This window comes from Chlorocebus sabaeus, chromosome 25 (assembly GCF_047675955.1).
Source record: "Chlorocebus sabaeus isolate Y175 chromosome 25, mChlSab1.0.hap1, whole genome shotgun sequence".
NCBI classification, from domain to species: domain Eukaryota; kingdom Metazoa; phylum Chordata; class Mammalia; order Primates; family Cercopithecidae; genus Chlorocebus; species Chlorocebus sabaeus.
Genome location: NC_132928.1, coordinates 45,693,914 through 45,719,957, shown reverse-complemented (window position 1 = coordinate 45,719,957; position 26,044 = coordinate 45,693,914). Strand labels below are relative to the sequence as shown.

At 40.4% G+C, this 26,044-nt stretch overlaps 1 protein-coding gene across 1 annotated transcript in view; it reads right to left on the bottom strand.

Moving 5' to 3' along the window:
* COLGALT2 (collagen beta(1-O)galactosyltransferase 2) overlaps positions 1-16,552 on the bottom strand; it is a 102,597-nt gene extending 86,045 nt beyond the window's left edge. Inside the window, exon 1 of the mRNA XM_007989209.3 lies at positions 15,926-16,552. Within this exon, the coding sequence (XP_007987400.3) occupies positions 15,926-16,188 (263 nt within the window). The 5' untranslated portion in view covers positions 16,189-16,552. The remainder of the gene's footprint in view (positions 1-15,925) is intronic.
* Between the last annotated feature and the right edge of the window lie 9,492 nt (positions 16,553-26,044).

The following is a 26,044-nucleotide window of genomic DNA, read 5'->3' as shown; positions in this document are numbered from 1 at the left end:
ATGTTTATACATTACTTCAACATTTAAAGGACTTTTAAAAATCATTAAAGCTTTCTACTTTTCTAAGGCATTTAAAGAAAGTATGAATTGCTTTTTAGTGACTTATATGGTTTGAATGTGTCCCCTAAACTTCATGTGTCGGAAACTTGATCCCTAATGTGGTAATGTTGGGAGGTGGGACATTCAAGAGGTAATTGGAACTCGAGCTCTGCCCTCATGAGTGGACTGCTATTGTTATTGAATGAGGGGGTTTGTTATCATGAGAGCGAGTTCCTTAGAAAAGGACAAGTTTGGCCTCTCTTGTTCTCTCTCACCCTCTCTTGCCCTACCACCATAGAATGATGCAGCAGAAAGGCCGTTGCCAGATGCCAGCCGCTCAATTTTGGACTCCCAGCCTCCAGAATCATGAGCCAGTGAATTCTGTTCATTATAAATTATTACCAGTCTGTGGTATTCTGTTATAACAGCACAATACAGACTAAGACAGTGACAGAATAAATGAAAAGAATCATAAAATGACTACTGCCCCCTTCACTTTGTATTTAATAACAAGTTACTGGTTTTGTTTTACTATCTATTTAGTTGAGAATGTGCAGCACTCAAGCTCTTTGAATGTCAATGTGGGATTAATGCCAAGTGCAGACAAAGCTGGGAGGAGTTTGAACAAGTATTTGGAAGCAAGTCCGCAGACAGGATTTGCAGCCCATGTCTCTTTTGAGACAGTGACATATGCAATTCTTCTACCAAAAATGATCTCACTTATTAACAGTTGATTGTTCAGGGGTCTGGAAAGGATCTTGTATTATTCTGGCACCCAGAGTAAACTTAACTACAGGCTGTAGCCATGTGTAACCCTTATTGTCTCAGGGCTCAAAAGCTAGGGAAGGCAAATATATTTGTAAAGTTGCTGAAGACAAGAATTACCTGTCTGGATTTTTTAAAAGTCACAATCATTTTGTACAAGGTGAAAGGAAGAACACCTTCTCCCAATTATTTCAGATAAGACAGTTGAATTTCTACCACAATGACTAAAACTAATTACATGAAAAAATAAATAGATCAATCCATCAATAAATTAATTAAGGAGCCTGAAGAAAGTCTGAATTTCTTTTTAGTGACTCCTCTGGCTTGAATGTGTCCTCCAAAGTTCATGTGTTGGAAACTTGATCCCCAATGTGAGAAGCCTTAAGATTTACCTAGAAAAATGCCTGTTTGGAAACACAGAAAGAAAATAATTAGAAAAGAGAAAATAGAGCCAAATAAACGATGTTAGTACAAGTAGGAGTGAGATTTAAATTAAAATGAGAACTCTACATTCACTCCAAAAAATCAATTCAGGAGAAATTATTTCAGAAGGTAAAACACAGACTATGGTTCCTCTGCTCCTTTGACATCAAAATAAGGGAAACTGTTGCTTTCTGGCTCAAAGCTATAGAACAGGAAGACAATTTGTTATCTAATACTTAACAACTGATATATAGATTAGGGGAAGCAATGCTAAATCTCAGATACTCTATTACAAAGAAGAGAGAGAAAAGCTACAAAATCTATTTTGCCTCAGGGCAGAAACAGTTTCACTCTTAGTTCATTAAATCACATTGACTATGATATCAAAGTGAAAACTCATTAGGGCATTTTATGCTTTCATGCTTGAGCCCTAGTGTTACCAACGCACCCAAGAGAAACCTTTCTTCAGAAACTCAAAACAGCTGGCACCAGATTTCAGGGAAAAGAGGCAGCTGGCCTACAGCTGGAGAGTATCAGCTGAATAGACAAGACTGGAGAGGGATGAGGGAGTCAGCCAAAGAGCAGTATTTTCTCGAGATAATTCTGACCTAGCAGAAGGATGTGCTTTTTAATTTATTAGTTATAGCTCAGAAAGGGAAGAGTGTGATTTTAGAAACTAAACCCCTAGTGTAAGTCAAAGAGTTACTAATGGGAAGACTCCTTGAAAAAGCAAGTTTTTGCTGTCTTGATTTTGATTTTCCTGTAGCATGTAAACTCAAACTCAGGAGACAAGTGATTTTCAGTCTCCCATATCTCTACGTCCTTTGACTTTTGTTTTGCTCTTACACTAAAGTGTCAGCAAGGAGGGAGGTAGCCCCAACTGGCTTCATGTTACAGGGACCTTTCATGGCACTCATGCTTTTAGCCTCTGAAGGTATCGCCAATGTTTAGTATTTCTATATAATGACACTACTGTGAAGTAAAGTCTTTCCATAGAAGGAGCTATCACTTCAGTGTAATAATCCATTAGCCTGGTGAGACTTGAATTCCAACTGGCAGGTTCTTCTAACCTCCAAAGTGCACATGCAGGCCGCTTTCCTTACACAGCAGACTGAGCAAAAAACACCAGTAACTTTTGCAAAGAACAAACACACATACTGTTTCCCATCACAACGGCAAATGTCAAACGGCTGTTTTTGCTTTTTCCAAAAGTGCTTGGGGTAGAGGGTGAGCATTCTAGGGAAGACTTGCACTTACTTATTTTGCACGCTTGATAAAAGTTAAATCTAACCAAATACCTGCAACACGTACACTTATGCTGCAAATATTCCACTCTTTGAGTCAACAGCAGTAGATTTCCCAGTTTTCAGACCTGGAACTATCTCCTCTAACACAGTTCTGACATAATTTTCTGGGCTTTTTTTCTTCTCATTACAACCCTTTTTTGCTACTGTTCTTCATGAAAAAAGAGCATTTTCACTCAGGTTAGAGGGCAAATAATTTTTTACAATTTTTATATAGACATGAATCATCAGTCTAACCGCCAAGGACTTGAGACATGGATAAGTCAAAACTACAGAAGACGTCAAATATAAGTAAAAATAAAGGAAAAAAGCTCAAAATGCCGTAATGTGGCAATAGAGTGAGTTATTTCATTTGTCACAGCATTAGCAGTGGAACTTAAAATACACAGCATGTGGTGGCTAGAAAAGTCTTTAAAGATCAGTCTACGCAACCCTCATTGCACAGGTGAGGAGAGCAAGGCAAGGCAAATAATTGAAGAAAATCTGAAAATACAGTGGTACATGACATAGACAATGCAAAAGAGCAGTTAAGAAATCAGATATTACTGGTACTGGAATGCTGTGTATGGGATGTTGCCGAATACCTTTCAGCTTTTTTCTTTTTCTTTTTCTTTTTCTTTTTCTTTTTCTTTTTTTTTTAAACAGTCTTACTCTGTTGCCCAGGCTGGAGTAGAGTGGCATGATCTCGGCTCACTGCAAACTTCACCTCCTGGGTCCAAGCGATTCTCCTGTCTCAGCCTCCCGAGTAGCTGAGATTACAGGTGCCCGTCACCATGCCCGGCTAATTTTTGTATTTTAGTAGAGATGGGGTTTCACCACGTTGGTCAGGCTGGTCTCGAACTCCTGACCTTAGGTGATCTGCCTGCCTCGGCCTCCCAAAGTGCTGGGATTACAGGCGTGAGGCACCACACCCAGCCTAACCCTTTTTTTTTTTTTTTCCTGAGCAGAGATAAAAATTAAGCTCTGTTCTCTAAACATACAACTATTAGGCAACATAGAGACAGAGATAGAGCTCAAGGGTTTGTTGCATGATTGGGCCAAGCTGACCTGTTATCAAAACTGGCCTCTATATATCCAACATACTGACAATGCCCGCATAGTTAACTGATAGTTCTAGTACTGCTGTTATTTTGATAAGATGCATGGGAAAATGAGGTCTTGGCTCTCATAAGACGATTATCAGTAGCAAAGTTTGGCCAATAGGCTTGGAGGTTCCATGCTTTCCAGAGGTACACTTAATAATCTGCCTCTCAGGGTGAGGAGAGTTCAGCAAATATTAGAGAGTTACTGCCCTTTCCACTTTAGACAAACACCAGCAGTTCCCCTTTAGTTCAACGGTATTTGCACAGGCCTTATGAAAGCTGTTAAGATTCAGAACCATTGTCAGAGGACTTGGCAGAATGTAACCTAATCTTCTCTGACTGAGAGACAGAAAACTGGCCCAGAAGTGGGGCTACAACCTTCAGTCACCTGCTGGCATTGCTGCGATCTGATGTCTAAGAAATGAGGATCCAGTGTGTCTTTGATGCCCATCAAAGCTTTGAAGTTATGTCAAGACCAGGGGACAAAGGCAGCACTGTTTATGCAAATCTGGAAACAAAAGAAGCTGAACTCCAAAGCCATTAGAAGTAACATCAGAAATTCAATACCCAGAGATGATTAGAGGCCCTACACCAGTATGAAATAGGAAACCTAAAAGCAAAGCTGGGCAACACACCAAAACACATACTGTAGGAAGGAATCCTGAGCTGGCCAGAGCCTGCTCAGAAGAAGTCTTGATATATGCAGCTCCCTTAGCCAAGAGGCATCCATCTGTGTGCTAAAAGAAGGACCTCCTGGGCAGCTGCTGCTTCTCTACCTGGTGCACACAGCTCCTTCATAAGAAGGTCCAATATATGTTCCTTGGGAGTTCAGTCATCATCAAGCACATGCCTTCCCAAGGAGACAACACTCTTAGCAAACACCTTTGGCACAGTATACAACATGATAAAATACCACGAGCTTCCTAGAAAAGGATTTTTTAAGACCACCCCACAGAGATCTAAAGTTGGGCTGAGGGTCCAGGAAGCATCGAGTATGCAGTTATGTGAACGTTCTTCAGATATGGTTACCCCTATGAAGAGGAAAGTGTTAGGTCAGGAAAGGACTCAGAGAACATCTCATCCAGAGATTTTCAAGCAAGACTGTATATTACCACCCTCTGGGAAGTTTTCAAAACATGTCAATTGCCTTGGATCATCAAATGATTCCAACAGGCGGCTGCATTTGAAAACCACAATTTTAGCACATTTCCCTTATGTTACAGGAAAGGAAACTGACGCCCGGAGATAATAAGTGACTTGTTCAAAGCAGCCCAGCATGAGCAATGCTTCCAAGACCTTTCACAGGACAACACAGATAGCATATTTTCACACTAGGGAAAAATGAAAGAGCATGCTTTTGGCTAGAGGCAACCGTCCTGGGGACCCCACTGCCACCAGCCTCACTTCATCCCCAGATGATTGTTGTTTTCTTGATGGGATGTGCTAAGCTGTGGTATGCAGTTCACATTTTTGAGAAGGAAAAAAGATACAAAAATAAAGTGGATGCATAAACTTAAGAACCTTTATTGTAGAATTTTTGCCCTGCCACCAAAACAACACAAGAAAATAGGATATGGAACAGTATAAGATTTAACAACTAAGTTGCAATATTTCCCACAGGAGGCTGCCGTACATGCAGTTATAATAATGCTGCCATATCAACTCCTTAAAAGATATCTGTTATGCAGCCGCAGCAGACTCAGAACAATCCTCTGTATAGCAGAACAGAACTGTGTGAATTTCTAAAACGCCATGTTTTGAGTTCATAGCTAGTGAAGACACCAGGCTTAGGGACTTTGTAATATCATGTAATTAAGGCTGAACTGCCAGCTACTAAAAACAGGCTAATTTAGTAGACTGTTTACATTTGTCACAAATGAGGGGAGGAGTTTTTAATGGCATGCCAGTGGGAAAAATCAAAGAGAATTAAATATGAGAAACAAAGAAACCAAGATTAGGGAATATGGGGACTGAAGTGGCTCAAATGAATTCTGTTTAGTTTAAGGAAATGCACTGGTTTGATTTCCCTGTACTCTATTAAAAGATGTTCATTAATAGGTATTTTTTCTTCTGCAATACTAAAGGCTTAATGAACTCATTGTGTAAGATACACTGAGGAAACAGTGTGACAGAGTGCCGTTTTATACTGAGTCCCAGTGCAAGGAGCTTCACACAGTGGGCAAAACATTTGGGGCACCGTCTTTTAAAAAATCTTTTTAAAAAGTTGCTACTATTAGAGATAGGACATATGTGTTTGACTTAATAATAATAATAATAACACAAATGATGCATGCCTGGCTGGGTTTCTCCTACATAATCCTGTACATTACGACTTCTCTGAATAAGAAAACCCCTTGGTTTTTTTGATGGTTTAAGCATCTGGAATCTGGAGTTTAGAATATTCCAGAGTATGCCAACTTTCCAAACTCTGAAAACCCCATGATCTGTACTTTAAGTGCATACATAGCCTTCTAGGAGCTCATCTTCTGCAGTTCCCAAACCAAGAAGAAGTGCATCCAAGTCACTTGTGTACATGCTTCACACACCAATTCCGAGGCCCCCGCTGTGGACCGTCTGATGAATGTGACCGAAGTGGGCCCCAGAAATCCATGTATCTAACAAATGCTCCAGGCATTGTGATGCAACTGGCCTCTGAACCTGTATTTGGGAAACACTATTGAATCCAGCAGCTTTATACTAAAGTGTTGGCAGAACAATGGTAAGGACCATGTCCATTCATGGCCAATGAACTAAACCAATGGGGACCAGCCACTTTTAGGCCACCTCAGTTACTAATTTCAATGTGATCACCTGGATTTATCCACACAGACAATCAATGATGGTGGAATAAATAAAAGAAAGTACCCAACACTTTTAAAATCCATTGTTTTAGAAATCTTTAGTTTGCCTTGCTAAATAAAAAGCCTACAATGGAAACCAATGTACCCAGTAAATCTTATTAAAATCTAACAAGATTGAGGAAAGACAGAGAAGAGGCTTGTACTTTTCTAAAATATTTTTGTATGCTGGCTGTTTCAAGCCTTACATGCCAATTCCACAAAATCCATTTGCAACACAAGACATGGTCTGACTGTCTGAATGCTCTACTGCCCAACCTGTTTCTAGCACAGGGAAAGCAGTGGCGTGGGAGCTACATACAAGCTTACTGTTCAATGGTGCAGTGATGACATGAAAAATCCTGATTCCGCTTGGCAGCAACTTTCCACTATCTTGGCGGGTGTAAACCATAATCACTGTGGTGTGTGGAGCTGAGACAGGATTATGGGGCTGGCTGGCAACCAAGAAACTAAAAAGCAGTCTATTAGTCCAGCAAGGGACTCTGTGTCGGGAATGCCATGGCCCCAAATGTCTACAACCACATTTTTCACAACTATCCCAAGAATTTAAGTTCCACTGTTAGTCTCTAGAAAATTCTACCTTTCCCAAGACTCTAAAAAGCAGCAATTTCTCACTTAATATGGCTTTCAGGGAGAACACCAATCAATGTACCTCCATAGACCCTCCTGTCTTAGAGTTATGTCTCTCTCTCTCTCGTGAGAATAAGATACTTGCCTTCACCACTGCCCGCCTCATCTCCAAAACATATACAATCACTCTCAGAAAGAAAAGGGGCTGGAAAGAAGGAGTCCTACTTCCCTCTTGGCAGCAATTGTATGCACTTTGGGCTTGGCAGTCCAAATGCAGAAAGCTCTATGTAAGGAACCTCCTCTCTGCAGCCTGATGTGTCCCTCAATAGGCCTTGAAGTGATTCAGCCTGGAAGGTAATGAACTATTCCAATAAAGCCAATGTGTGAATGAAATCAGGTACTCATGAAAATGCTTCAGCTCAGCAGCTCGTCCCAGACTCATCTTCTACCATACTCTTGGGGGCATACAACCCAAGATCACTATTCCAAGATCATTATTTATGTTATTATTTGTGTTTCTGAAAAATATATCTTCTAAGATGTCTTCAAGCATTAATCAGAAAACACTAGAGGGAAGGAGATTATTTTGCATTATGTTTGCAGAAGAACAAAATCTTATCAGTTAAACCAACAAGTCAGGGGACAGGCCTTAACTTGCTGAATTTGACAAACAATTAAAATAATAATTGTTGCTTCAATTAAGTGAAACACATTACAAAGTCAGCCCTGGCAGGATGTCATGGAGCTATTATTCAAAGACTAACTCTGAAAGGATTTCTGTATGGTGCTCCTAGAGAGGAAAAGAAATGCCCTGCAGCCAAATCTGAGGTTTAATTCATGCAAGAGGCTTGGCTAATGCCACCGACCGCAAATGCTGCATTTTCATGGATCTGAACTACAGAAAGTTTCAGCAAATTAATTACAGCCACTCTATTTATATTCTGACTTTTCAATTATTACCTATAATGAGCTTCTTTTCTATTTTTATGAACATTAATGCACAGCTTTCCTACCAGAGGAGTAGAGAGCTAAGGGAGAAGTAATACAATCTTGATCCTTTTACCACTAGGTCACTTGCTGGCAGCTTGCCAAGCCTGCTGGTTCCCCAAAGCAGTTACTGCTTGGGTCCTGGGGTTCCTTTAGCAGCCTGAGGTGGGAGCAAAGGTCACCACCCAAATGCCAACAGGGGTCAGGCAAGTCAAGTCAAAGAAAGACAGCGGGGACTAACTGCAAGTGCACACAGTGTGTGTCTGATGGGGACTGGGCTGCCTGGACAAAATCCAGGGGACAACAGCTACTCAGCTCCAACAATAGTTGCTGTGTATGAATCCAGGCCTGGCAAGGTCAGGTGCTGGTTACATGGCATGTTTTGTGTGTGAAAAGTTATCAAGTTACACATTTATGATATATGAACTTTTGGATAAATATTACTCCTCATCAAAAAGTTTTTTTTATTAGGGCCAGACCTTCTGGAGGTCAGAGAGACAAGGACAAGAGAGCAGGATGGGTGTTATCAGAGAGGCCTTCAGAGTACCTGCCTGTAACAGGTGTTATATGAAGCTGGCTTTTATTGTGCCACCCAGGTCATGGCTGTAGGTAGGCTGGCAGTGTTTAAAGAACATAGGATAGAGAGATAGATTTTAACATATCACACTTATCCAGAATTGGATATGTAAAACACTCATATTTGGGATAAAATGAAAAGGATATATGTACATGTATAGAAGGTTTCTTGAAAAATACACAAGAAAGTGTTAACATTGGTCACTGGTAGGTGGTATAGAGTAGACGGGAGATTTAATTTTTGTTATATTCCCAATCATACTTTTAAAAAAAATTTATTGTGTAAGTATATTACTTTTCCATTTTAAAAAGCCAGAAGAGCAAATTCTTAAAATAACTGAATTACTATTAAAAACCCACAAAGACCTTAAGGGCTTCAGATTTTAAAAAATTAACAATTTTTGATAGGCTGACAACATATCAATTAAATGCAATTAAATGAACAAGTCACTCTTTTGAAATAAAAATGTCAAAACATACAATACATACGTTTTGTAATTCCTGATGAATAATAGCCATAATTTAAACACATACAGTAAAAGTTCTTCATGATATGGTAACTGGGGAATAGGTGTAGTGGCCATACCATAGGCTAATGATTTTCTTTCAGACTTTACGGTATGTTGTTATGCTATGTCAAGAAATGTGCAGAAACAAGCCTCATTATTGTCCTACTATAGTCCTATATAAGCCTTATAATGGTCCTACTATACTGTGCCACAGACTTGGAGATGGTGCCACACAGCAATACGACCCATATGCACGTTTAAGTGTTGGAAAAAGAACCAAGGGACGACCAGCAGCCTTCTCAGTTACAAGGCATTCATTGTTCATTCCTATGACCACCAAAGACAGACAAGCAAAAGGAACCTAAGAAGCACATGCTTATGTATTTGGAGTCACAAAGAAACTCCCTGGCATAATCACTTGGATAAAGGAGCTAAAACAAATCTGGGAAAACCAAACTCTGCTTAAAATACTCCCCATGCTCCTTTAAACCAAGAAGAATAGTCATGATAAAATAATCGGCATTAAAACAGCTACACAGGATTAAAAATCTAGAAATCAGTTATCTCATTCCATAATCACCATGGAAATCTCTTCACTGCCCTGTGCTTTAGATCCCTCATCATGGAACTCAATGTAATAAAACCAGGGCAATTTAGGTATTCTTTCTAATTCTGCAGTTAAGTTGTCAAAACTGGAACAACAGGATTGGTGACATTTATTAGTCACTTCAGTTTTTACCAAAAGGAACTATTCTGAGGTCCAATCATGTTTTGAAATTGGAGGTTGCAGGGAGGATTGATAATTTCTTCAATCATTTGGAATTAAGCTGAATTCAGGAGACAACCAAATCTAAGACTACTGATTAAAAAGGCTGAAAAATGGAACCTCTATTTTACCATTGCGAACTGAAAATGTAGCCAATACATATATGACCAGTGCCGCCTTAATCATTTGCCACTAATAATACTTGATAAATTTCTTTCTACTGTTATGTAGCTATGATCACAGCAAGTGACCTGTCTATTTATGTACAACTCACATTTTAGTCGTAATTTGTCCTTATGAAATATACCAAAACAGATTAGAGTTCACTAAAAAGTGCCTGAACTAAGTGATGAAATTATCAAGACAGCGGAAGAGAACCACTGAGACCCTTGCATCATTCAAGTGGAAACGACAATTCTTATTTGAAAGAAACACTAGCATTCTTATCTTCCCAAGTTGGGTCAACTGACAGAAGCAAAAACTAGAACTAATTGGTCTTTTCTTGATCTTAAGCAGACCATCTGTACTCGGTCTGCAACATTAGCTGCCTGGGTCACATCCTGGCTCCACCATGCATTAGCCTAGTGACCTCAGGCAAGTTATTTATATTCTCTGTGCCTCAGTTTCCTTCTGTGTAAAATAATAGAGTAGAATGTAATGGCATCTCCTACCTAGGGTTGTTCTCTGGAGTAAATCAGTTTTGATACCAAAATGTTTAGAACAGTGCCTCCATGAATGTATCCTTCCTTCTTTCCTTCCTTCCTTCCTTCCTTCCTTCCTTCCTTCCTTCCTTCCTTCCTTCCTTCCTTCCTTCCTTCCTTCCTTCCTTCCTTTTTCTTTTTCCCTTCCCTTCCCTTTTTTCTTTTCTTTTCTTTTTTTTTTTTTGAGACAGGGTCTTGCTGTGTTGCCCAGGATGGAGTATAGTGGCTCAATCTCGGCTTGCTGCAACCTCCACCTCCTGGTTCAAGCAATCCACCCACCTCAGTCTTCCAAGTAGCTGGGACTACAGGTGCATGCCATCGTGCCTGGATAATTTTTGCATTTCTTGTAGAGATGGCGTTTCACCATGTTGCCCAGGCTAGTCTTGAACTCCTTGGCTTAAGAAATCTGCCCACCTTGGCCTCCCAAAGTGCTAGAATTACAGGCATGAGCCACTGCATCCAGGTAAATGTTAGTTTTCTATACTAATATTTTGTTGTTGTTGTTGTTGTTGGAAAGATGAAACTAAACGAATTTCCATTTGAAGATTTTTTAAAATCTTGATTTTGACAGGTAAAGGTAAAGGAGATAGGAGAAAAAGGAAAAGACTGAAAAGAAATAGCAACTATCATTGACTTAGTAGCATTTATGTAAAAGACATTGTGCATACCTTGTATCATTTACTTGTAACAATAACTCTTTGCGACAGGTGTTACTATCAGTTATTTGAAGACAAGGCAATCATGTCTTAGAAGTTTACTGATGTGCCCACAAACACACAGATTTGCGCTCTAGTCTATCTGACCCTAAGCTTGTATATTTCTTCCTCCAACTCTGGTTGATGCCCTCCATGCTAAACTACCAGATTGAGAAAATGAGGAAAGGAAGAAAAAGGTGAGGAAAACAGATGAACAGAGAGAAGGGGACTAAGGCATCATCTGCTTTTTCAGTAATAAACCAAGACTTCTATCTGTAGGGATAATATACAATATTTAATGTCAAGATTGTAATGATAAAATATGACACCATTCTTACCACTGGTGCTGAAAAATGTCACTGATAATAGTTTGGAACATTTTATAAACACAAAGTATATTAGCATTTCTAGTTAAACAGTTATGAAAATGCTACTGATTAGACATTAAAATGTGGAGATAAATTCAAGATAATCCCCAAACAATGCAGAAATAAAGTAGTATGCAAAATGTTAGGATCATCCCCCAGCTCATCACTGTTTATGTTTATGTCAACAGAAGCTCATCTCTTTATTTAAAAATCCATAAAGTGGTTCCCAATTTAGTATGTTACTTTTCAAAACTCTACCAAACAAAATGCCCAGATCTTTCTATAATTACATAGCAGTTACTGCCTTGTGCCTGCACAGGCTCTGTGAATCCCAACTGTCTTCCTACAAGCAACAGCAGGCTCTCCAAAAGAAAAACTTAATGTTTCATTTGGGGCAAATGTTTTTCCCTGTGCCATGCTTCAGTTTTCACTCTCATGGTACTTGGCCCCACTCTCCCTAATCATAGGTTTAAGGGAGATGAGGTCAGCCTTCCCTCTGTTGCTAAGGCCACTTGCTCACGGCTCCACTGAATTAAGGATAACCCACTGAAGTACACTGCCACTTGTCACAATGCCTCACAGTTCCCTTCACCTCAGCATATTGCCAATTCCCTAAAACTTAGTGCAGGTTTTAGGACACATGAGATAGATATCTTCCTTAGGTTCTTATCACAGGATTGTGATATTTGAAGGAAAACAATTAGTTTGGTGAACTTTGAGATCAGACAGGTAAATGTAAATAGCTTTCCTTTTTGCTTGTACAAAGTATCTATAAAATATAAATTTTCCTTTGTTCAGACTAATCTGAATAAACTTGATGCTAACTGAGATAATTCCAGACATTCTTTAACAGCAGGTTCTTCCAGGTTGATTTGATGATACTCATTTTACCTGTATGTGCAGTGCAGATCTGGTCCAGAACTTAAAGTGAGAAAAATGATCACATAACAGGGGAGTCTGAATATGATCAATAAACCAGGTCTCTTACTGACCCATCTAGGACAGAAATCAGATGCTCCTCTAGCCCATGGGTGGATGAATGAGAAGAGTGAGTCTGCACAGAGTGAGTTATTGAGATCAGATTCAGAGAAAGCTGAACTCCATGTGGCTCTGTATTCACTGCAGTTCTATTTTATAAAGTTCTGGGTAGCTCACAGCCATTTTTGACATCAGCATATGCTGACTTTGCAGAATGGATACTAATCAGTTTGGCATCTTGGAATGCTGCATAGAGCTTGGGAATGAGAAACTAGAGGCAAGCAATTGGCAGAAGCACCTCAAAGTCATAACATCCTAAACTGAGGTACCACCTCCCATCAGAGTGTTATATCCCATAAGCTTCCCAGCCAAATGTTCCCCTAGGGCCAGACCAGAAGTCAGCATTTCCAGAGAGATTCTATGGTACAACACAATCCATTTGTAGACTTGCAGTCATTAGACCTGCCTCCCACTTCAACTCCCTGAGAGAAAACTCTGGTTGATGCCCTATTATCTTTTTTGTTTGTTTGGTTTTTGCCTTGCTGATCCCTTTTTCTAGAGCCATCCTTCTTTCCCAGGTTTTGGTTGATTTTTACTCTTCCTTCAAAACTTAGTTCAAACTAAGTGTCAACTCATCAAGAAGCCATCCATATCCATACAACTGCCCGAATCTGATTTATAAATCATTTGGTTCTTCCCCAAACCCTTTAAAAGCCATTCAGATCACCTTACACTGCCCAATAAAATGAATCATATTTATCTGTAAAAACCACACATATCTAAATACATTTTTTTTCAGCCCTGACCTGGCTGGTTCTTATTTTAAAAATGCATTAGAAGAATGTGCTTATACAGTCTCTCTGTACCTCAGTTCTCTCACCTGTAAAGTGGTATAATAGTGCATATCTGATAGGGTCATTTTGAAGCTTAAACTAGAAAATGAATGTAAAGTTCTTAGAAGAACCATGAGCTCTTATTATGATGTGTGGAATTTATAAATAAATGTAATTTTGAGTAAGTCAATTACTTTAAACACATTTCTTCTTCTGGGAAATAGAGATAATTTTATTTCTTCACAGAATGGTAGTAAGAATCAAATGAGATAACAGTACATGAAAGTTATTTCCAAAGGTTCTTTACAGCTCCTTTGTGAGCTGAAAAGGACTATTTCGAAACTGGGATTTGTATTATTGTTACATAAAGAATTATACAATGTTTTAAAGACAGAACCAAGATTGTTCAAAGAAGAGTCTTCAATGACTGATGTAAGCATGGCCTTGTACTTCTTGCTTAACCTGCCAATGCTGGACATAAAGGAAAACAGATTTCAAAGGTCTATGCAGAACTGGAATTCTCTCATCTAAATAAGACACCCGTGTCCATACTATCTGGAACTTACAGGGAACTTAGGATGTACATTGATGCTGGTTGATCCTAATTATATTGCAGAATCTATGGAATTCAAGAGTCATAAAGAATTTTTGAAATCATTTATTTCAACTTCCTCGTTTTATTGATGAGGTAACTGATGCCTATGGATTCCAAGCAACCAGCCCCAAATCACATATCAGACTAGTGATAAACAAGTCAAGTCTCCTAATTTGTGGATTACAGGTTGATTTAAATTTTGTTTATATGTTCCCTGCCTTTTTAGAGTGCCCTTTAGGGATATACTTGGGTTCAAATTCCAGTTTCACCATATACTAATTCTGTGACTTTAAGTGACTTACTGAACTGATGCAAGTCTGTCTCTTCCTTGCAAAATAAACATCATAGTATCCTCTTAAAAGTTTACTGTATGATAAAAAGAGGTAATGTCTCTAAATCAGGTAGCTAAACATGTGCCTGACACCTGCTTCACCACTCACCAACTTCTTATGGTAAATACTGTAACGTTTTAAAAAACTAAATCGTGCATAAAGATCAAAACCATATTTTAAAATATCTCTTTAAAAAAAAAACAACTAAGGTAACTGATATGTGTGAATTTATTTTGGTACTGAAGTGGTTAAAAAAATATATTCCTTCTCTTTTAAAGCCTGGCTGTCCCAGTGCTCTCTTTCCACGTAATATGCCCTTCTCCGCGAGGCAGTCACGTACGGCAGGGTGTATAGTAAAGCAGTGTACAGCACAGTGCTGTACTATATCACATGTTTGCTTTCGCACCTTTGCACCTCTCCCACCAGGTACTCTGAGGTTGCCAATTCTACCTGCTGCTTTTAGTCCTCTTCCTCTCTTTGCCCAACCGCTGCTTTAAGGATGTGTCTGGAATGAGAACAGCTCCCTTTATCAACACACGACAGAGTCACCTGGGCTCTGTCTTCCTCAGGGGGCCAGAGTCTTCTTGTCCGAGTACCTGACAGCCCATCTCCCCTGGCCAGCGTCCACCTCCTCGTCCTCCACAAGCTCCTCAGCGGCTCGCCTCGCCACCAACTAACTTTTCGCCCTTTGATCCTCGCGTTTATAAAAGGTGCGAGACGACCAAGTTCTACAAGGTGGGGCGGGCAGCCACCGCACTGATCCCCTGGCCCTCCCCGCAGCAGACACAGAGACCAAGTCCAAGCTTCTTTCCTCCGGGGACAAAACTTGGCTATTTATTTTTCCCAGGGCATCTTCGTTGCTCCCTGGGACATGGAACCCCGACGCACTGGCAGGGACAGCCCGGAGCGCTCTCAGGAGACCAGGCCCAGGTGGTGCCATGGTTGGGCACTCTCCGCGGGCCCCGCCCAATCTCCACCCCTAGGTCCAGGTCCCCCTGGGAGAGCTAGAAGCACATTTCCAGCCTGGAGCAGAAGCCTGGCACCGGGAAGTCAGAGCAGCGCACTCCGGCGCCCCAGCCACTATGGAACCCCTGGCCAACCGCAGTTACGTTCCATCTGTCGCGTCTACAGGGGAATACGGCGACAGGCACCGTATCCCCTCATGTCAGGGCTAGCAGTATGAGGTGGGGAAAGAGGAAACCTCAAGATTTGAAAGGGAGGGAACTGAAAGCCTCCTTGAGGGGTGTCCCCCATGCCCCTTGTGGGACAAAGCCGCCCAATTCGCAGGCTACCCTCCAGAGCTCCAGCGGGTCGGTTCTCCCCATCAGCACCCCCTGCGCACACTGACTCGCGCGTCCCTCCTCAGCCCGACCGTCCGATTCGCCTGCCAGCGGCAAGGGCAGCGAGGGGGTGTGTGCGCCAGATTTCCCGCGTGGCCCCCCCCGCGGCTCCCTCGCCCTGCAGCGGCTGCTCCGGGAGCTGTCCGGTCTGGGCAGGCCGCCCCCGCTTCCCGCCGCGGCGGCCCGGGGCCCGTGAGCGCTCACCAGATGGCCATCCTGCTCTTGGGGTAGTCCAGCCGCTCCAGGCAGCCGAGGAAGTGCGGCAGCGTGTGCGCCGCGTTGCGGGCGAGGACCGCCACGAGCACCGTGGGGCTCTGCAGGGGCGACTCCGGGAAAACCACCGGCTCCTCTCCGTCGTCCTCCGAGTCCGGCTCGGCGGCGAAGCGCGCTCGGCAGCCTTCGCGGAGCAGGGCTGAGGAGAGGAGCAGTAGCGACCAGGCGAGGGTGGCGGCAGGGCGCGCAGCCATGTTCCGGGCCGAGGCGGGCTGCGGGGAGGTCCTGCCGCGAGCGCCCGGCTGGGCTGCCTGAGGGAGGCGGCGGCTGCCAGGGAGCAAGGAGGCTACGAGGGGCGGCCGGGGGATGCGGCTTGCCGGGGCCGACCGGCTCACACACTGGCCCTGGCGGCTGCGGTTCCCAGGACCCTCCCGCCGTCGCTGCACCGCCCAGGCCCTAATGTGGGTGCGCAGCGTACCTGCAGCCGCCGGCGCTCCCCTCCGCCTCGAGCTCGCAGGCAGTAGTGGCCGTGGGGCTCTGTGCCCTGAGTCTTGCGGAAAGTTCCTCTAGTCCAGGCTCCGCTCGTACAGCTGAGGTCTGTGGCCTTCCCCAGAGCGGTGAGGTGTGGCCCTGTCTGCCAATGGGCGTGTGAGTGTGTGTGTGTGTACATAACGGTACAACCCCAAGAAAATTTATTCTGCTTTTGCAAACCGCAGACTGAAGCCCTTCACAGTGATGCCATGTATCCAGTTTTCATAATGCACCTATTGACTGAGTAGAGTTCTAAAATGAAAAGTCTCCCCAACTATTCACGATTATGATAAACACTTGTTTAACCACCACAAAGGCAGCATGTCTGTATTTTCTTATACATTCAGCTTCTGAAATTCATTCTTGACTGAGTAGACACCCAGTAACACAAAGTTTTAAGACTTGGAGAATTTTGGAGCCAGATCAGACCTCCCAAAATAAAAGAATGCCCTTGGTAGACACTGTCCTGAAGCCTCACTTTACTGTGAATCCAGTAAGCCTCCTCACAGGAGGGCTGTGAAAGAGTAGATTCACTTAGCTGGTTTTCTTTTTCTGTAATTAGTCAATAGGACAGAGTAACAAAGAGGGAAAATTCGCGCATGTTGGAGAGTAGAGAACAGATAAGGAAGAAAAGAAGGGGTGAAGGAAGAACACAACTAGCACATAAAATGAAACTGCCGGCATACACTCACCGCTAAAGAAAGGAGATTTACTTTTTTTTTTTTTTTTTTGAGACAGGGCCTCACTCTGTTGCTGGGGCTGGAGTGCAGTGGCACGATCATAGCTCACTGCAGCCTCGACCTCCTCAGCTCAAGCAATCCTCCCACCTCAGCCTCCCGAGTAGCTGGGACCACAGGTGTCCATCACCACGCTCAGCTAATTTTTGTGTGTGTGTGTATGTGTGTGTGTGTGTGTGTGTGTGTGTGTATATATATTTTTTTTTTCCCATAGAGACGGGTTTTCACCATTTTGTCCAGGTTGGTCTGGAACTCCTGGGCTCAAGTGATCTGCCCACCTTGGCCTCCCAAAGTGATGCAATTACAGGCATCAGCCACCATGCTTGGCCGGAAATTTACTTTTGAAGATATATTGTGTAGCTTTTGATGGATAAGTACGCAGGGTGTTTTGGTGCCAGTGAACATTAATGATTTCCAATCCCAACTCACCCTCAGGTCTGCCCGATAGTCTTTTTATTAGTTGTTATCAATCCTTCTCAGCAACTATTAGATGTCTTCCCCACTGTCTTTTGAAGTATATCACCACCTAGAAAGAGAGGCCTCCCTTTCGAGCCGTGATTTTTCTCTGTCATTCCACTCTCTACTGAATCTTCAACTGATCTCTGTCAACTCCTTTCTCTGAAGCTAAATACTTGGTCAGTCTTCTCTTATCTGCAACAACAACAACAACAAAAACTTTTAAAAAATCTTGTGTCTTCTTCTAGCAATCCCTTTGCTTGACCAAGCTTCTTGGAAGAGAGATCTATACTTGTATTCTCCACTTCTTCATCTCCCATCTTTCCCATCACAGTGCAGGAAGGCGTCAGCCCTCACCACTGTTCTGCAAAACCAGCAGATGGCCTCAGCATTGGCGGATTCAGTAAACTCTTCGGTTCTCACCTTCCTGGACCTCGGTTACATAATCTCCCATCCTAGATCTCCTCTGATACTACTTGTCTCTGAGCCAAGCCCCTTCACTGTGTGCCTCCCTACAGTGTGCTAGTCTTCCCACTCCATATGGTCTTCTGGGGTTATATCCTCAAAATCTATGTCTTCTGCTCTAATCTCTTCTCTAATCTTCATATTTTTATATCTAATGGCCTACAGACATTTCCTTCCCCTCCATCCATTTTCAGGAATTGTTCCCACTTTCAAAGGGCTCACAGTCTTATAGGGGAGGCTTACAGTTAAACATCTGTTAGAAGTACCATAACAGATGTACCAGCAACAGTGAAGGGATAGAGGAAGGTGTGGTCATTTCCACAGGGGAGGTAGTGATGGAACTGTTAGAAAGGTTTCATGGAGACAATCTCCATGTTGTTCTGTCTTCCTTGTTTCCCTTTCTTGAACTATGTCCCACTCATCTTTCAATTCTAAAATCCTCACTCCTTAGCCAAACTTGGTTTGATAGTTATCATTTGTTCACTTCACTGCAAACAGAGAGAGTTTAAAGCTAGGCAACCACATTTCTGTCTTATTTTCCTTCTGTTACTGATATGGTCTGGCTGTGTCCCCACCCAAATTTTATATTGAATTATAGCTCCCATAATCCCCACGTGTTGTGGGAGGTAATTGAATCATGGGGGCAGGTTTTTCCCATGCTGGTCTCGTGATAGTGAATAAGTCTCACAAGATCTGATGGTTTTATAAAGGGCAGTTCCCCTACACATGCTCCCTTGCCTGCAGCCATGTAAGATGTGTCTTTGCTCCTCCTCTGCCTTCCACCAGGATTGTGAAGCCTCCCCAGCCATGTGGAACTGTGAGTCCACTAAACCTCTTTTTCTTTATAAATTACCCAATCTCAGATATGTCTTTATTCACAGCATGAGGACAGACAAATACAGTTACCTAAAGTCAACAGCTTATCTGAGTCTATTTTTTCAATGATGAAGCATCTAAACCTGTATGATCTCTAATGACATTATAATGAAATCGGCTCCACGGAGTTCTCTTGAAATAACTACAACCTGTTCTGTAGATGAAGTCAAGGGTTTCCCAACCACATAACTTACAAAGCACCTATTTAAAACTTTTAATTTAGAGTGCTCATTTAGTGACTGAGAATATTAAGGTCATAACAGGGTATGCAACAGTAGAAGATCATTGTAATTATGGCTGGGGGACAGTGGAGGGGAAGCCTGGGAAAAGTTAAGTCCCCATCTTACTAACAGATTTGTTTCATAAGTTCTTCAGAAATCAGTAATGTGAATTTGAATGTTTCCCCCCCTCATAGGAGTGATGTTATAAGACAGTTAATTTGAAAAAAAAACTAATTTAAAAATAAAAGCCAATTATATTTTAAAATATTCATTGCTTATAATGCTCTTTCCATGGAAAATCAGCTGAATGGAAAGTCAGGGTTGTACATACACATCTCTTTGTCTCCACTGCCAGTAGACTGTTCCAACAGATTCTACATAAAGTTAGAAGTAAGCACTTTCTCTCATATCCCCTTGCCATACTGTTCCAGCACAAGGGACTTCCTCCTGGGACAACAAAACCTCTTGGACTGTCACCCTTAGTGCAATCTGGTGGGGGCAGGGCCTATGAGGTGGCCAGAGGACTTCTTGCAGGAAAGCTTCTCAAGATGTCTGTGGCTCCAGCAGCCAAGAAGAGGAGGAAATAAATGCCTCTGGGGCAGCTGTGATAGGCTTGAAAGAGCAACTGACACTTGGAGCTGAATTTTCATCTCACTTGTGTCACTTATTCTCTTTGCGACCTTGGAAACTTGACCTTTTTCATCATCAATTCCTTCTTATGTAAAAAAGTTTTAAATGCTTGCCTCATTTTTTCATTCAACAAACATTTATGAAATTGCTAAATGCCAATCATTTGAGCGTTGAATATTTGAATGCTTCTCCCCTGGAAAAAGAGGGAGAAAGTGGTCAGCCCCTCAGAAGTCCTGCTGGGCCATAGTTGGCAGAAAGAGTATCTTGGCTGAATTATCCAGGCTTCTTTCTTTTGTACTGAAATATCTTTCTTTCACTACCTGATTTGTTTTACTCACTTTTCTTATCTAGCCTAAAATCCTACAATGTAAAATTTACTTGAATTGACAATTCTGCCAATTTCAACATGAAAATCCTTGAGAGAGGAACATTCGATGATATCTTTTTAATTCAATCAGATTTTTAAATCTCAGCACCTAAACTGAAATGGACTATAAGAAGCTTTGATAAAGGGAACTGAATGGGATCCTAATTTGAAGCATAGGACTCTTCGGTGACAAAGCAAATTTTATGGATTTCTGATACGTAGGCCTGAGGACTCTGGGTCCTAAGAAGGGAATGAATATTAAGGGAGAAAAAGAGCACTGACTGAGGTGGGAAAGGCTGAAATTAAACTATCTCAGTGTCAAAGTTTTGTCTATGCTCTGGCTGCATCCAAGAGATATATAATAATTACTACAGAAGAATGTTTTCCAATTCAAAACAAGTTTATACAAATTTAAACTACACTTCTATGTCTCATTTAAGAATAGATGCATCCCTTAAATTATATTAACCCACTCCTTCAAACATTTGCTCAATGCCTACTCTATGCCAAGATATAGTTGCTGGAAATGCATGAATAACTAAGATGTGTCATATAAATGCACAAATACTATAAGTCATTTTATGTCTTATGATGGAAAAAGAGCATAAGTAAGGAAGTAGAGAGGTGGAGATAGTTAGGAAATCTTTCATTAAAGAGATGTCTTTGAATTGAGCATTGAAAAATAAGTAGCATGCATGGATAGGAAGAATTAATATTTTTAAAATGGCCATATACCCAAAGCAATTTATAGATCCAATGCTATTCCTAAACTACCATCAAGATTCTTCACAGAACTAGAAAAAAACTATTTTAAAATTCATATGGAACAAAAAAGAGCCTAAATAGGCAAGACAATCCTAAGCAAAAAGAATAAAACTGGAAGCATCATGCTACCCAACTTCAAACTATCCTACAGGGCTAGAGTAACCGAAACAGTATGGTACTAGTACAAAAACAGACACATAGATCAATGGAACAGAACAGAGAACCCAGAAATAAGATTGCACACCTACAACTATCTGATCTTTGACAAACCTGACAATAACAAGCAATAGGGAAAGGATTCTCTATTCAATAAATGGTGCTGGTATAACCAGTTAGCCATATGCAGAGGCTTGAAACTGAACCCCTTCCTTACACCATATACAAAAATTAACTCAAGATGGCTTATAAATGTAAATGTAAAACCCAAAGCTCTAAAAACCCTAGAAGACAACCTTGGCAATACCATTCAGGACATGAGCACTGGCAAAGATTTCATGAAGATGTGAAAAACAACTGCAACAAAAGCAAAAATTGACAAATGGGATCTAATTAACTGAGCTACTGCATAGCAAAAGAAACTATCAATAGAGTAATCAGACAACTTACAGAATGGGAGAAAATTTTTGCCAACTATGCATTTGACAAGGGTCTAACATCCAGAGTCTAAGGGAACTTAGGCAAATTTACAAGAGGAAAACACCAAACAGCTCCACTAAAAAGTGGGCAAAGGACATGAACAGACACTTTTCAAAAGAAGGTATAGATGTGGACAACAATCATATGAACGAAAGCTCAACATCACTGATTATTAGAGAAGTTCAAGTAAAAACCACAGCCAAGAAGAGGAGGAAATAAATGCCTCTGGGGCAGCTGTGATAGGCTGACAATTATAGGATAACCACAATGAGATACCATCTCACACCATCAGAATGGCTATTAAAAAGTCAAGAAATAACATGCTGGAAAGGTTGTAGAGAAAAAAAGAACGTTTATACACTGTTGGTGGGAGTGTAAATTAGTTGAACCATTGTGGTAGACAGTGTGGCAATTCCTCCAAGTCCTAAAGACAGAAATAACACTCAATCAGGCAATCCTATTACTGGTTATATACCCAAAGGAATATAAATCATTCTATCATAAAGACACATGCATGTGTATGTTCCTTGCAGCACTACTCACAATAATGAAGACATGGAATCAACTTAAATGCCCATCAATAATAGACTGGGTAAAGGAAATGTGGTGCATATATATCATAGAATACTATGCAGCCATAAAAAAGAATGAGATAATGTCTTTTACAGGGACATGGATGGAGCTGGAGGCCATTAGCAAACTAATGCAGGAACAGAGAGTCAAATACCACATGTTCTCACTTATAAGTGGGAGCTAAACGATGAGAACACATGGATACATAGAGGGGAATGACACACACTGGGGCCTATTGGAGGATGGAAGGTGGGAGGAGTGTGAGGATCAGGAAAAATAAGTAATGGGTACTAGTTAAATACCTGGATGATGAAATAATCTGTATCAAAACTCCCCATGAAACAAGTTTACCTGTGTAACAAACCTGCGCATGTACTGCTGAACTTAAAATAAAAGTTGAAAAAAGATAATTTGATTCATAATATAAGAATAGAAAAATGAGTAGCATGGACTAAGAAAAGGAACACAGAAGGGGAAACAGATGGGAATTCCAGGTAGGTGGAACTGCAGGAGCAAGGAATGAAACAGCATGACACACTTGAGAGATACAATGAACAGCATGGCTGGGAGATAGGATGGGAAGTAGCAAAAGAGAAAGCTAAAAAATTATATGATTTTATATAATTTTATATATAATCATTTCTTTAGAATGGGCAAAGGACTTTGAATAAACATTTCTCCAAAGAAGATATACAAATGGCCATAAGCACATGAAAAGTTTCTCAACATCACTAATCATTAGGAAATGCAATTCAAAACTATAAGATTTATCACTTCACACTCATTAGGATCACTATTAGAAAAACAGAAAATAACAAATATTGGCAAGGGTGGAGAGAAATTGGAACATTGTGCACTGTTGGTGGGAATGTAAAATGGTACAGCTGCTGTGGAAAACAGTATGACAGTTCTTCAAGAAATTAAAAATATAATTACCATATAATCTAACACTTCTACGTCTGGCTATATACCCAAACAAATTGAACAAATTGAAAGCAAAGTATCAAAGAGATATTTGTGCACCCATGTTCATAGCGGCATTATTCACAATAGCTAAAATATGGAAGCAAACCAGGCGTCTACTGACTAGTGAATGGAAAAGCAAAATGTGGTATATGCATACAGTGGAATAGTATTCAGTCTCAAGAAGGGAGGAAATTCTGACATGCTACAACATGTTAACTTTGAGGGCATTATGCTAAGTGAAATAAGCTAATCATTAAAGACAAATATTGATTCAACTTATATAAGGTACTTAGTCAAAATTACAGAGACAAAATAGAATGGTAGTTACCAAGGGGATGAGGTTGGGGAAATGGGGAGTTATTGTTTAATGGGTATAGGTTTCAGTTTTAAAGATAAAAGAGTCATGGAGATGGATATGGGTAATAGTTGCACAACATTATGAATGTATTTAATACCACTTAAAATAGTAAATTTTATGTTACAGGTATTTTACAACAATAAGAATGAGAAAAAATCAATCCATGCGATTTATTAACAAACTTGAAAAACCATATGATCATCTCAGAAATGCAGAGAAAGCATTTACGAATCCAACATGCATTCCTCATAAAAATTCTCAGTATATAGGAATAGAAGGGAACTTCCTCAATGTAATAAACAGCACTGACAAAAAGCCTACAGCTAACATCATCCTTAATGGTGAAAGACTGAGTGTTCCTCCTGTGATCAGGAACAAGATAAGAATGTCATATCCCATTGTGTCTGTTTAATGTGAAAGACTGAGTGTTCCTCCTGTGATCAGGAACAAGATAAGAATGTCATATCTCATTGTGTCTGTTTAATGTTGTATTGGCTATTTTAGATGGGGAGGAGAAGAAGGAAGGAAAGAAAGAAGGAAGGAAGGGAAATAAGGAAGAAACGACAGAGTGAGGGAGAAGGAGAGAGGAATAGAAGAAAGCAGGGAGGGACATTTAAAGCAAGGTAAATATGCCGTAAGAGATATCTTAACATGAATGTGGAGTGTTAGATCAGTCCTTCTAGGCCAAAGACTAAAATTCAATGATTTATTAAAGTTTATTTTACTACAGAACTTTAAAAAATGTTGAAAATGGGGTAAAAAAAGAAAAAAAAACCACTCATAATTCACTACTCCACCACAACCATTAACATTTTGGGGTAATTTTAATAGGGCATTTTTAATTTGCACATTTTCAATGTGGGTTTGTACTCAGTCCTCTTCAGTGAGACTCAATATCCATGTTGATAACAGATGTTGACTAAATATCTAGAGATAGAGATGGGATATTTTTTGGGCCATGGGTTGCTTTTGATGTCTTTTCATATTTACAAAGCCAGGCATTATTTAAGGTTGCATATATGCATCTGTTTATTTATAGAAATTGCCTAACTTACTATCCCTTTGTACTAGATATTAGAAAATTTTTAATAAAAATATTTAATAAACATGAAATATATTATAAACTAACAGATATGATCCATAAATATGTTAATTTAAATATTACTAATAAAATGAATATCCATATACTCAGCACCCACCTTGAGAAACGGAACATGACCATTAAGTCTGAAGCCCTGAGTCCCTTCTTGGGACAATGCTTTGGGACAAAGCAATGGAACAATGCTTTTTTCCATTCTCCAGAGATAGCACTAGACTGAATTTTGTGTTAATCAGTCTCTTCATTTTGTTTAGAACTTTGCCTCCTGTGATGGTTAATTTTATGGGTCAACTTCACTAGGCTAGGGTGCCCAGTTGCTTGATCAAACCAGTCTAGATATTGCTGTGAGATATTTTTCAAATGTGATTAACATTTAAATCAGTAGACTTGGAGTAAAGCAGATTACGCTTCATAATGTGGGTTGCCATCCAATCTGTTGAAGGCCTTAAAAGAATGGGATTCTCCATGAAGAAAGGAATTCTGACTCCGGATTGTCCTTGGACTCAAGACTGCAACATAAGATTTTTCCTGGGTCTCTGACCTGCCAGCCTGCCTTCCACAGATTTCAGGTTTTCAAACCTGCACAATCACATGAGCCAATTCCTTAAAATTAATATCTTTCTCTCTTTTTGTTTCTGTTCTCTGGAGAACTCTGGTACATCTCTTAAATGTGTGTTAGTTTTGCTGCATTTGAATTTTTCTTCAAATACCATACAATTCACCTATTTAAAGTATACATTGCAAAGGTTTTTAGTATATTCATAGTTATGCAACAGGATCACAATCAATTTTAGTACATTTTTATCACCACAAAAAGAAACCAATACTCATTAGTGATCAATCCTCATGTCACCCAGCTCACCCTACTCTCTCACTAATCTAATTTCTGTCTCTACAGATTTGCCTATTTTAGACATTACACATAAATGGAATTCTACAACATGTGATCCCTTGTGATTGGCTTCTTTCACTTACTATGTTTTCAAGGTCTATTGATGTAGCATGAGTACTTTATTCCTTTTTAATGCTGAATAATATTCCACTGTATGGACATACCACTTTATATATTCTATCAGTGGAGGGACATTTGGGTTGTTTCCACTTCTGGGCTATTATGAATAAAGCTGCTATATTTGAATTTTTTACAAATCAAATATTGTATATACTCTTCTATAATGAACATTTTGACTATACATTAGGTTTTTATGAGATTCATTCAAGTTGTTGGTTGGAAATCTATGTATGTTTTAAATAATTCATTTTTAAATACTGTACTCAACCCACTCGATTTATTTCACAGCCACTAACAGGTCCTGGCACTTCATTTTAAAATATTGCTCTAGAATATATACCTGGGATTAGAATTCTTGGATCATAGATTTGTGCATCTTTCCTTTGGTCTACTTTTCCGCCAACTCTTGGTTTTTGTT